The sequence below is a fragment of the Python bivittatus genome, unplaced genomic scaffold, assembly GCF_059951505.1.
Source record: "Python bivittatus isolate LINGU-HERP-01145 unplaced genomic scaffold, Pbiv_v1 ctg000700_np1212, whole genome shotgun sequence".
In the NCBI taxonomy this organism is placed as follows: domain Eukaryota; kingdom Metazoa; phylum Chordata; class Lepidosauria; order Squamata; family Pythonidae; genus Python; species Python bivittatus.
This window is the reverse complement of record NW_028277098.1, coordinates 98,876,939-98,889,300: the sequence shown is the minus strand read 5'-3', so window position 1 is coordinate 98,889,300 and position 12,362 is coordinate 98,876,939. Positions and strand designations below refer to the sequence as shown.

Here is a 12,362-nt window from a genome sequence, read left to right as displayed (position 1 = left end):
CAGAAAGCGAACAAAGAAGTTAAGCTTTCATCTTCCCTCTCACCCTGAATTCCTCAGAGGCCTGCAATAAATATGGTTTTAATGGAAATTGTCTATGTTCTGGGAACTTGATAGGGCATCCACTTAGCTGCTGAATCTCTCACCTCGGAAAGCCTGATCATAAATTCATCCCTCTGCCCAGAAGCCCAATCCAGAACTTTTGTCATGATTGCGTAGGAAAACATTATTGCATAAGAACGTAAGAGCTTTGATGGATCAGTCCAAAACTTCTGGGGCCAACAGGTGCCTTTGGGCTACCACAAAATCCAGGAGGTGGGGCCAAAGCATTCATTTGAGCCCTTTCCCTTTCCCTCTGATTTTTCTGTATCCATTAAATGGGGGGGCGGGGGGGGGAGGGAAATGCAAACTACTGAAGCAACTCCTGGGATTATATTTTAACCGATTCATTTTATTGCCTCGAACAGAACGTCACAATCCATCCAATTGCACTTTGGATGCCCCCCCATCTGTGAGGCCCTGGGCAATAATTATCTCCCCCCTAAAAAAGAAGCAGAGTCTAATAGCTGCCTTAGTATTCTTCATGAAATGGCTTCATCTTCTTTGAAGCCAAGCCAAACCAATGGACCCGCACCACATTGTTCCACAATAAATGCCATTAAATTCACTGAAGGAAGAAGCACATTCTTTCAATCTGTCTGGGTTCGATAAGTAGGAAACTTGTTCTATGTTCTTTATACATTGCTGCCATCTAGTGGCTCTCTGGACTTTTGCAGCTATATTTGCAAGACTTAGGCCTGCCTCTACTTCAGTGTTTCTCAAACTTAGTGTCAAATAATTTTCCTCTCACATTAGCAAATTTAAGATGTGTAGACTTCAACTCCCAGAATTCCCCAGCCAACAGCAGTTGAGAAACGCTGCTCTAAATGCTAAGTGCGGGAAACAACAGCTGAAGAGTGGTAGGTCTCTATCTTCTGCTTGCAAACATCTGCAGAAGGTTTTTGGAGGCCAGATATGGTAGCCCTAAACACTCCCTTCCCTTCCAAATTCTGGCATTGAATTATAATCCACAATCACAAGGGGCAGTTGGCAACTCTACAGCCAAATGTGCCCTTAAACTCCTTTTTGAAAGCCCTAGGGCCCTATCAGGCTACAATTGCTAGAAATGAGCATTGTGGTTTCCCACTCTTCTGAAGCAGGTAACCCATGGAAGCTGTAGTCTAGCACTACAGAAAGGTTAACTTATTTCCAAAGACAAAGGATGACTTCAAAATTGTTTCTCCAATTACAAAAAAATTACAAGGGGGACCAACCCCCCCCCCCCACACACACACACAGCCTACCCACTGTAGCCCTCGGCGCCTACAAAGCATTAATTATGAGCCTCAGCTTTCCAGATTGCCTATCCCACTGTATCACTGAGAATGTCCCTTTCTCACCTTTTTTTCTAAACTCAAACAAATGATATGACCTCTTAGGTGCGGTAATTCCTCTTCTCGATCATTTTGTTTCCCCTTTTCTGTATTTTTTCCAGTTCAACTCTATTCTTTTTAATATGAACAAAGCATAACTTTACACAGCAGTATGTAGATGTGGGCAAACTACAGATGAGGAGCAACTGTCCTCCTCTATGCTCGTGAGGAGCAACTGTCTGGAGCACCTGTGGTCAATCTCAAGTCCTCTCCTTGTCCAGAGAGGAATTATGAAGAGCCCGTCTACTTGCCAGCTCTTCATTCCGCTGCGACCTTCAGTTTGCCATTTCTTCCCCAAAAATCAACACTGCAAGCTTTTCCTGTGTGGATGGCATGGCTATAATCTTTACTACTAAAACATACCGGTTTTCAGGGCTAAGCAGGGCTACATCAATCTCTAAAATGTTCCTCAAAGTGCAGATATTGAGTCTGTATGCATCAGCTTAACACAGCTGCGTCTTTCTCCAGGATCCTACAGCTGCCTGGGAAAAGATGTGGTTGCAGACAAGTGTTATAGTCACACTCCTGTATTCTCCAAAATATGTTTTGGAGATCTAATCCAAAAGGCTGCACAGCCCTGCTGCTAATATTTTCAACTGAGTGTACACGTAGTCCTTGCTTAATGATCGTTCATTTAACAATTTGGAGTTACAACGGCCTTAGGAAAAGTGCTTTACGACCCCTGCGGTCATGAGATTGCAATTTGTGACCTTTTTTACGATGTCGTTAAGCGAATCACCACAGTCATTAAGCAAATCACATGGTCGTTAAGTGAATTCCGGCAAAAAATGTCCATTGGGGAAGCTGGATTCGCTTAACAACCATGTGATTCACTTAACTACGACATGATTCGCTTAACAACCATCGTAAAAAAGGTTGTAAAATCAGCTCCGATTTGCTTAACAACAAAATCGCTTAGTGGCCTAAATTCTGGTCCCTACTGTGGTCAGATAGTGAGGACTACCTGTATGATTGTTCCTTCAAAACTCACTGAATCTCTTCATCTATACAACTGCGGAAAGTAAGGGAGATGATCTAGCCGTTTAGTAGAGTTGACTGATTCCCTGGTTTGGTGTACCTAGTGGGGCTGACAACAACCCTCACTCAAGCCAGTGCAATATACTGTAGTAACTGAGATGCTGAGTTGACTCCATGAGTCCTCAGTCATGGAGACTCCCTATGGGCCAGTCACTCACCATCCAACCTATCTCGCAGGTTTCTTGTTGTAGGAAAAATCAGAGGAGGGGGTTTTAGTATGCCATGTGGAATCCCTGAAGGAAATATGAAGTTGCAGTACCTAAATAAATGGCTGAAACCCTGAAATGAGACCCCACCCCCACCCCCCCAGTGGCAAAGCAGACAGAACTGGATTGATTTACTTGAAAGTGGGCCATTTCCAACCACCATCCATACATCTCTTCCTGTGTTGCTCCCTTTTTGCAGGCAAACCTTTTCCAAAGGTTTCCACTTCCCCCAGCCACAGCCCCTCCAGCAGTTATGTGAAGAACACTTCGTCTTCATCCACAGGCTTCGACTACGCCCACGATGCCGAAGCTGCGCATATGGCTGCCACTGCCATTTTGAACCTCTCCACCCGTTGCTGGGAAATGCCTGAAAATCTCTGCACCAAGCAACAAGATCTCTCCAGCAAGGTGAGCGGGCAAAGGACAGCCACACCAGTAGATGTTGTCCTCTGGGTGGAGTGTAGGAATTTAGCTGCGGCCATCTCTGTCTGACCAAAGGACCCTGGGGATTGTCCAAGGCATGGTCCTCTTGTTTCAAAGCCATACATGAAACCAACAGCTTATGCAACTGATGCTTTCTCGGTTGCGTTATGGCTGGCCATCGATGAATTGCGCAAGTTCTGTGCAGCATTTGAAAGAGAACAAAAAAAGAGGGATAAGTCTTTCTAAGTGAGTCCCAGCTCCAAATTAGGAAAGACTAAACCCTATCAGACCAGTTAAAATCACCCGGGCTCCATTTTGAGCCTTCCGGTCACAAAGCCTCCAGTATCGGCCTGCCCTTATTTCTCCGTACAATCTGCTCCATCAATTCCTCTAAGTGGGGCCTTCTTTCTGTTCCTTATTCTAGAGTAGTGTTTCTCAACCTCAGCAACTTTAAGAGGTGTGAACTTCAACTCCCAGAATTCCCCAGCCAACAGGCTGAAGTCCACACCTCTTAAAGTTGCTGAGGTTGAGAAACACTGCTCTAGGGCAATGTTTCTCAACCTTGGCAACTTTAAGATGGGCGGACTTCAACGCCCAGAATTCCCCAGCCATCCCTGCTGGCTGGGGAATTCTGGGCATTGAAGTTCACCCATCTTAAAGTTGCCAAGGTTGAGAAACACTGCTCTAGAGTGAAAGTGTCTTGGCTTCCAAGAACCTGCCTCTGCAATTCTGAAACCAGTTCCCTCCTTTGGGTAGCCTTTAAAAAGAACCCAAAGACATTTTTATTTGATTAGTGCTGCGGGCCTGCTTATTTCATCCTATGCACATTAAGATTGGTAGTTTTCAGGTTTTTATTTATTACACATTAATTTTGGATGCATGCTTGCTCTGCAGTATCTCAGGGTCTTCCTTTAAATATGTATGACGGTTGTATTTAATTTGTTGTTGTTGTTTTCCTAAATCTCGGTTTTACCACTTGGCTGTTAAGTAGTGAGCAAAATTTTGTAACTACATGTTTTCCTTGGGATATGTACTACGCCTGGGTAAAGGCATGTTGCTGTTGATGATAACATTATTGCAGATACTCCAGTGTAGGACAGTTAGGTTTGGTGTCAAGAAAACAGATAGTTTGGGTTGGAGGATTCAAAGAACAATTATAAATGGGTTGTCAAGACTTGTGTCTTCCATACTTCAGTCCATGGACATTGAAGTGGATGAAAATGGGACTCTGGACTTAAGTATGAACAAGCATCGCAAACGTGAAAGCACCTTCCCCAGCAGCAGCAGCTGCAGCAGTAGCCCCAGCATCAAATACCCCGACGTGTCCCAACGCCAAAACAGCACGAGTGCCACAAGCAGCACGATGACCTCACCCCAGTCCAGCCACACATCTCGCCAGGATGAGTGGGACGGTCCCATTGACTACACCAAACCAAATCGACAACGAGAAGAGGAGTTGGAGGAGGTAAAGATTAGGAGTTGGAAGACCACTCCAATGCAGCTTTGTTTCTTTGGGTGGGGAAGAGGCCCGGCACTGAACATCGAGTGTCATGATCTGTGGGAATGACCTTGGGAGACAGGAGGAAGAGCCGCAGTCTAGACAGTGGTCTGATAAGCGAAATCTGAATCCAAAGAAGGGGTGGCAGTGGAGAAGGCATCTCAGAAGGGACCTAGTTTTCGAGAGAGTGACCTCCCATTTGGACTATTGCAATGCGCTCTATGTGGGGCTGCCCTTGAAGAGCATTCGGAAGCTTCAGTTGGTACAGAATGCAGCTGCCTGGGTTGTAAATAGTGTTGGCTACTTGGCACTTGTAACACCACTGCTTCAGGAGCTGCACTGGTTGCCGGTGTGTTTCCGGGTGGAATTCAAGGTGCTGGTTGTCACCTTTAAAGCCCTTCATGGCTTGGGACCAAGTTACCTTAGGGACCGTCTTTTCCCAGTTGTTTCTACCCGTCCAATCCAGTCCAGCAGGATGGGCATGCTCCAGGTCCCATCAGCCAAGGAATGTCAGCTGGCAGGGACCAGGAGATGTGCTTTTCTGCTGTGGCACCTGCCCTCTGGAACATCCTCCCTCCTGAGATTAGGATGGCCCTGACCCTTTTGGCTTTTCAGAAGGCCTTCAAGACCTGGCTTTATGCCCGGGCCTTTGCACACTCAGGGCCCGTTTCATGGTTGTGCTGATACCGATGGTTTTTAAAGATCTCTTGGCTGTATTTATATTTATATTTATTTTCTGTATTGTTTTAAGTGTTGACTGTTTTTATTATTGTTAGCCACCCAGAGTCACTAGTCTGAGATGGATGGCTATATAAATGAATGAATAAATAAGTAGATAGATAGATAGATAGATAGATAGATAGATAGATAGATAGATAGATAGATAGAAGTAAGGGAGGGAAGAGGTACTTTCAGACTTGCAAGACTGAGGTCAGTCCTTCAAGGTAGTCCAGACAAGAAACCAAACCATGAGAACTAACACTACCTTTATTCTAAGGTTACAGTAACAGAATCTTGCAAGTAAGGGAGGGGAGAGGTACTTTGACTACCTCATCCATCCATTTCCCACCCTTTGCCTCCTTCCTCCTTCTAAATATGAGGATACAGTTGGTCAAGAATAGCAAAGGTGAAAGAGATCTTGTACACTCACTGCTTCCAGCCCCGCAGGATACCAGTATTTTTCTTCCTTTGCACCTAGCAAGAAGCATGCAAACCTTCATTTTAAAGCTCAGCAATTGCAGGTATAGAGGAAAGACAGGTGGAATTGCTGATGACTTAATGGACCTCACAGTGTAGTTTGCTGTCTTCTGGGATATTTTTCTTCCCAGTTTAGCCTACACAGGTAGCTGAGATTTCCTGGTGAACTCCCATCCTGCTTCATTTTCTCAAGATTAGCCAAGATTAGGGTTAGGGTTAGGGTTAGGGTTAGGGTAGGGTTAGGGTTAGGGTTAGGAGACCACAACTTAGAGTTAGGGGACCCTCATTTCTTTTTTAGGAGACCACAACTTCTTTATTAAGTAAATGGACCCTTCTTCAAAAAACCCAGACCTTCATTTGCCAATCAGAAAGCCAGGGCTAGGTTTAGGTTTAGGGTTAGGGTTAAGGTTAGGGTTTGCTATAGGGTTAGCTGGGATTTCTTTGTGAACTTCCACCCTTCTTCACTTTCTCAAGATTGGCCAAGGTTGTCTAGGAGCTGCTGTGAATTATACCAATTATACTCATTCTGCCAGTACTGGCATCTAAGACACAACATACAAGCTAAGACAGGGCAAACTATTTGACATTTGCGTAATGTTCACTTGTATCAGTGAAAAGGCAAGCAGTTTTTCAGAGAAGAGGGCTCTTCTGCACATTGGAAGAAAAGGTCATTTAACATTTACAAGCAATGATATATAACAATACAGTGGAAACCTTCGTATGAAGCATTAAGCTCAAGAGAGAAACCTTTTTTTATATTATAAAATAATTTAATATGTTTTGCAATTGTCTATGAATACCCCACTTAGCTTTCACTGTATAATCCAATAAGCAAATGTTATGTTTATTAACATTTTAGAAATTATCAGTATAAATTTTTCTCCCTATCGTTAAAGGTTTAAACCATCATAGTGTCAACCATTTCTATTTTATATTCCTTTTAGTACCACTGTACTCAATGAATATCTGCATTTCATAATGTATTGTTTGCATCTTATAATAAAACAATTATTGGTGGGGGGGAGGAAAGATAATTTGTTCAGCATATTTCTGTATTAACTTAATTATGTTTGCCAGGCACTTAGGCAGTTATGCTGAAGGACAGTCTGTCTAAGCAGAGGGAACACCTCTTGGTTGACCAGGAGTCTGATGCATTGAGAGAAAACCACAGTTTCTCCGTGTGTTATTATATAGATTGAAAAAGTTGGCAGACCCTAACATCAGGAATCTGGTAGCACATTTTCCAACTAACGCATTTTATTGAAAGGCATAACTTTTTGTGAGCTGCAGCTCACTGGCCATTCTAGACATCTGATGAAGGGAACTGCAGCTCATGAATGCTTCAGCTTTTTAATTTATTTATTTAAGGAACTTACTTGGCCGCCTATCTCACATATGATCCTAGACGGTTCACAACTACCAATGAAAACAACAAGATAGAAACAGAACCAACAAACTTCAGGCACCAGGCCACCCATATTATTGCCCCCCTGACTCAATCCCAACCTAGCCCAACGCTTAGGGCAACAGCCAGATCTTCATGGCCTTTTAGAAGACTAAAAGTTAGGGGACCCTCGAATCTCAGTTAGGAGACTATTCCAAAGGACAGGGCATTTACAGAGAAGGTGCATCTCCAAGGTCCCATCAGATGATAGCATTGAAGGGAAGGGATCTGGAGTGCACTCAGTAACGTTTGATTGTCAGAAAAGATGCTACCAGACTCCTCCTGATTATTGGCTACCATAGACTAACACAGCTCTTCTCCTACAATGTTGACAGACCTCAGTAGCTTTATGCTTGCCATGGTCCTGCAGTGGCATTCTAGTGTCATCTGATACTCAGGGAAAATCTCCTCACTGCTTATAACAGCCAGAATCTACTCTGCTGAGTTTTCTCTTTTGCTTCCATTTTTTCAGTCCTTCTCATTAACCCTATTCAAGAATTCTCTGCCGTTTGGCCAAAAGCGCTTGGGTGGTTCTGCCCAGCCGTCTCTACTCCCTCCAGAATCTTTTCTTGGTTTTTTGCAGTCAGAGCCCGCAGCCCGTTCATTTGCCTCCTCAGAAGTAGATGAACAAGAAGTTCCAGAAGAAAACTTTGAAGAAAGAAAGTACCCAGGGGAAATCACCTTAACCAACTTCAAGCTTAAGTTCCTTTCCAAGGAGATCAAGAAAGAGCTACTCACGTGAGTCTTCCCACTTGGACTAAACAGCCATGCCGTGAAGCACTTGAGAGGGAGCAGACATAGGCTAGACCACCACCTCTCTGGCTTGCTTTAATTTAGATTCCTGCACTTAGCGGGGGTTGGACTCGACCCAAGGGATCCTTCCAACCATAGGATTCTCTGATGCAATTCTGAGAAAGAAGAGATACGTTTATGGATGAATGTGGGAGGGAGTCTTTAAGAAATTAAAAATCCCACCCAAGATTCATTGATATTTCGTACTGCAGGGATCTTATTTAATCCAAACAGTTCAAAAGCTGTTCCTGATTGTTGAGATGAAGAGCCATTCCATATGGTCTTCTGAAGCTTTACCACGATTTAAGAATGGGGGGAGAACAGTTGAGTAAAACACCACAATCTTAGGACTCATTGAAGTGATGATAAATGCACACTTTTCCCCTTTTCATTTACTTTCCTGCTGGAGCCTTGGTAATGCGGCGGTGGCAGAAAACAACTTTTGCTAAACATATTGCTTTGCTTCCTTGTTTACACACTGTCATAACATTTCCTGAAAGCTACATTTCCAAAATGTCCCACACTCTTGGCTACATCCTTTGTGAGCTGCATTGCTCTTGCCCTCCCATTGTAGAAGGTTGAGGGGGTGGATAAATGTGAGACAGAAGGGTTTTTTTTTACAAGCATCTGTGACTGTGAGATTCCCAAGTGTTGTTCAGACTTTGAAATTCAGATTTTGAGGTGTGACTTTTCCAAATGGAAAAGGGAAAACGTGGGCAACAGATGTAATGCGCATATTGGAATATCCAGCAAATTACAAGGTAAAAATCATGGGCAGTTCTCTTTGTTTTAGCTTCTGGGAATGTTAAAAGAAAAAAAGGGTAAGAATTCATATTTACATAAACTCCTTCATTTGCAATATTTAATCCCCGTGCTTGTAGATTCTCTTAAAAACTAAATCTGTCTCTGTAATCTATTCCTCAACCGATTTGGCCTCTCCACTTTTAATATTCTAGGTAACTGAGATACATTTCCCTCTTGGGTTAATCATTAGCGGATTTAGGTGCTTACCCACAATATTGAGCACCGTTAAACGGGTTTGGATTCTCACCTTTCAAATTAAAAAGTTGATGGGCCTGATAGAACCCAAGATGGTCAAATCCTTTCTGAACATTTATTTGGTATAAAGGAGCTTTTCAGTTGCTTAACCAGTGACCTCACAGCCAAGTCTGACAAGATGTGAGCAGTTCATGGAAGAGATAATGACAGCAGGTTAACAAAATCCAATGGTTGTGTTCATATACCATTGTATATGACAATATGACAAATAGATAAACCATATGATGGCTTAATGTGAAGGCATGGTTCACACAACATGCTAAAACATGTTGGGTTTCCCACAGCATGCTCAACCAGAAACTACCAGATCCTATTTTAGTCTAGCCTAGAGTGTTGTGTGAACACAGCCAAGGAGTACCATGAAAGAGAGAAGGGACCCCACAGACTATTTGCCATAGTCATCTCCATCTTGGTAACCACCAGATATGATCATCTCCACCTCTCATAATGCTCAGCCGTTAATCAAGACTGAAAAAGAATGAGAGCTGAAGTCCAACATAGAGTTGGAAAATGTTCTCTTGTCCTGGTGATGCTAGAAAGATGTGGGCATCAATAGCAGGTAGCTAGGAGCCTTCTAAAAGTTCTCAGGCTTCTTAAATGAAGAGCATGAACATGGTAATTATTAGACATTAAGTGACATGTGCACTAACGGAGAATAAAGCGCACCTATTTACAAGCAGATGACATTCTTCACTCTTTTTTTTCCTTTGTCATAGTAGGCAAAGGAATAGTCTCTTATTAAGAAATATTTTGAAGGTGATGTGTAAATTAAAAGCAAACAGTTCCAATACTCATCAGCAAAAATATACTGGTGCTTCAGCATTGATCATTGTGTTCTGAAACACAAAGTGGTATTTCTTCTCATCTTATTTTCATAGCTGTGGGGGCAAAACCAGAACTAAGATTGCATTTATAAGTGTATCAATCCCACCTCTTATATTGTGAATTATTGCTATCTGAGGGTCTCATTGTAGCCTCCATGTTTGAGATCCTAGAGTTGAATTAGCATGGGTCAACAGAATCTAACCTTATTCCAAGAATTATAAAGATGGAAGAATATAGTATCTCCAGAACCTTTACCAGAAGACATCACTTTGCTAATCCTAATTCTAATCCTTGTGAATGGTTGCTCTACTGGATCCCTATGAGGCTACTTCATCATTTAACTTCATACAGCATACTTAACCTAGTACTGAACTGATCTATTTCTCGATTTACACAAGACAGTGCATCACAAACAAACCAGATTGGCTGTGTTTGCACACCAGGTTAAGCCAAAGCTAAAACTCTGCTCAAGGATGACACTATCCCATTTTAGCATGTTGTCTGAGTGCAGCTGCTTCATCTTTCACTGATCTGGTTAAGTGTGATGTTGCATTAACATAAGGAAGCCTGAATAATGCCATTTCAGGGGTTATGGAATGAATTTCCCCAATCCATTCACATAAAAAGATAATGATCATCTGACATTTGAAACCAATTACAGTGCATAAATACACCAATTATTTCTGCTTCCAAAGAAATAGTGGTTTATTCCCCCAGTTCATGCACTTTGCCCCCAAAGTTCTTCCTCCCCAACCATCTTCCATATGACCTTCTCACTCCAGAGGTCTCACCTGATTATTATTTCTAGTGGAGGAATGATATGTGATCTATCCAGGGCCAGCCACTACATTTCTCCAGGCTCCAGGAGAGAAAAAAAATGCCAAGTTCAAATATGAGAGAAGGAATAGCATGATTTTCCCCACTCCACCATGCCTATTTCTCAGGTATGAGACTAGCTGATACCAGCTGTAAATCTGAAAGTCCAAAAGCCTTGATAATATCTCACTATGTTCTAGAACAGTGTTTCTCAATCTCAGTGACTTTAAGATGTGTGGACTTCAACTCCCAGAATTCCCCAGCTGGCTGGGGAATTCTGGGAGTTGAAGTCCACACATCTTAAAGTCGCCAAGGTTGAGAAACACTGTTCTAGAGCAATACCACACTGAGAGTCCATGGGATTTTTGAACATCTAAATGATAAGCAGCTTCCCAGGTTCATGTATAATATTAAGTTAAATTAAGCCCTCAGCCTAGGGACTCTGGCCTTCAGGAAGTAATTAATTCCTTGCTCCTTATTCTTCATGCTCCCCATTTTCTACTCCAGATCCCATCTGGCCATCCATTTCTTATTCCTTTTTTGTATTTTTGTACAATTAAATATTTGATCAGAATAATTGAGTGGCCCCTTTATGAAGCTAGACGATGAATGTATGCAGTTTTCTATCATTTCAGTTTATAGGGTGTATGTGTGTGTGAGAGAGAGAAATGTGATGAAATATGATATATGATATGATATGATAACACAACACCATGGTGCAGAATTATGACCACTGATTCCCAAATTCATTTACTTCAAAAAACTAATCTGAATTTTGAAACTAAGCACAATCCACAAATATAACAATGCTTTCTGCTTTAAAAAAAAAATACAGTTTATTCACCCAGTTCATGCACTTTGCCCCCAAATTAACTATGTACACTGAAATGAAAATCTTATGTATTGTGAATATCATAAACTTCATGTTCTAAAACTGACAAGAACTGGCCATTTTATTTCAGTGAAGATGACATTGTATTAACACTCTTTATTTCTAATATCTGTGTTGTGTTATTTTTATGTCATAAGACGTGGCGGACCACTTTTGAGGGCTGAACGGATGGATGCAAATGATATATTTACATAAATATTTTTGTACGTCAGGTATAATGAAGCTCTTGTTTATTTCCAGAGTTGTGTTAAAGCTGTGGGCATTTTAAATGATTGTAATTTGGGGGGGAAAGGTCATATACAACTTTGCAAATTTGAATTGGCATAGTCAGTGGCATTTAGAAAATACATACAAGACATCGAAGTCAAGAACAGGGAATAAGAAGGGAAATCCCTTTTAATAAATACAAAAACTGCCAATAGAAGCAAAATGTTACAGCATTCATGCCACATTATTGTTTAATGGCAGTCTAAACATCAAAAAGAATGACTCCAGCTGCTTTAGCACACTGGAGTAATCCAGCTAGGGTTTCATTTAAGTATCCCAGCAGTTCATGACATGACTGTGTAACTATGCATTTGGTATTTTAAAGAACCAAGCTTCAGACCCAGAGGTGAGAAATCTGTGTTTCAGTAGATGCTGTGGATTTCCAACTCATATCTTAGCCAACATTGTCAATGATTAGGGATGCTGAAAGTTCAGA

At 42.0% G+C, this 12,362-nt stretch overlaps 1 protein-coding gene across 1 annotated transcript in view; it reads left to right on the top strand.

The window, feature by feature from the left end:
* The window catches only part of MYT1 (myelin transcription factor 1), an 84,772-nt gene that overhangs the window by 31,948 nt on the left and 40,462 nt on the right, over window positions 1-12,362 (top strand). The window contains exons 10-12 of the mRNA XM_088153274.1: window positions 2,913-3,121; window positions 4,332-4,601; window positions 7,859-8,013. Coding sequence (XP_088009400.1) covers window positions 2,913-3,121; window positions 4,332-4,601; window positions 7,859-8,013 — 634 coding nt within the window. The remainder of the gene's footprint in view (window positions 1-2,912; window positions 3,122-4,331; window positions 4,602-7,858; window positions 8,014-12,362) is intronic.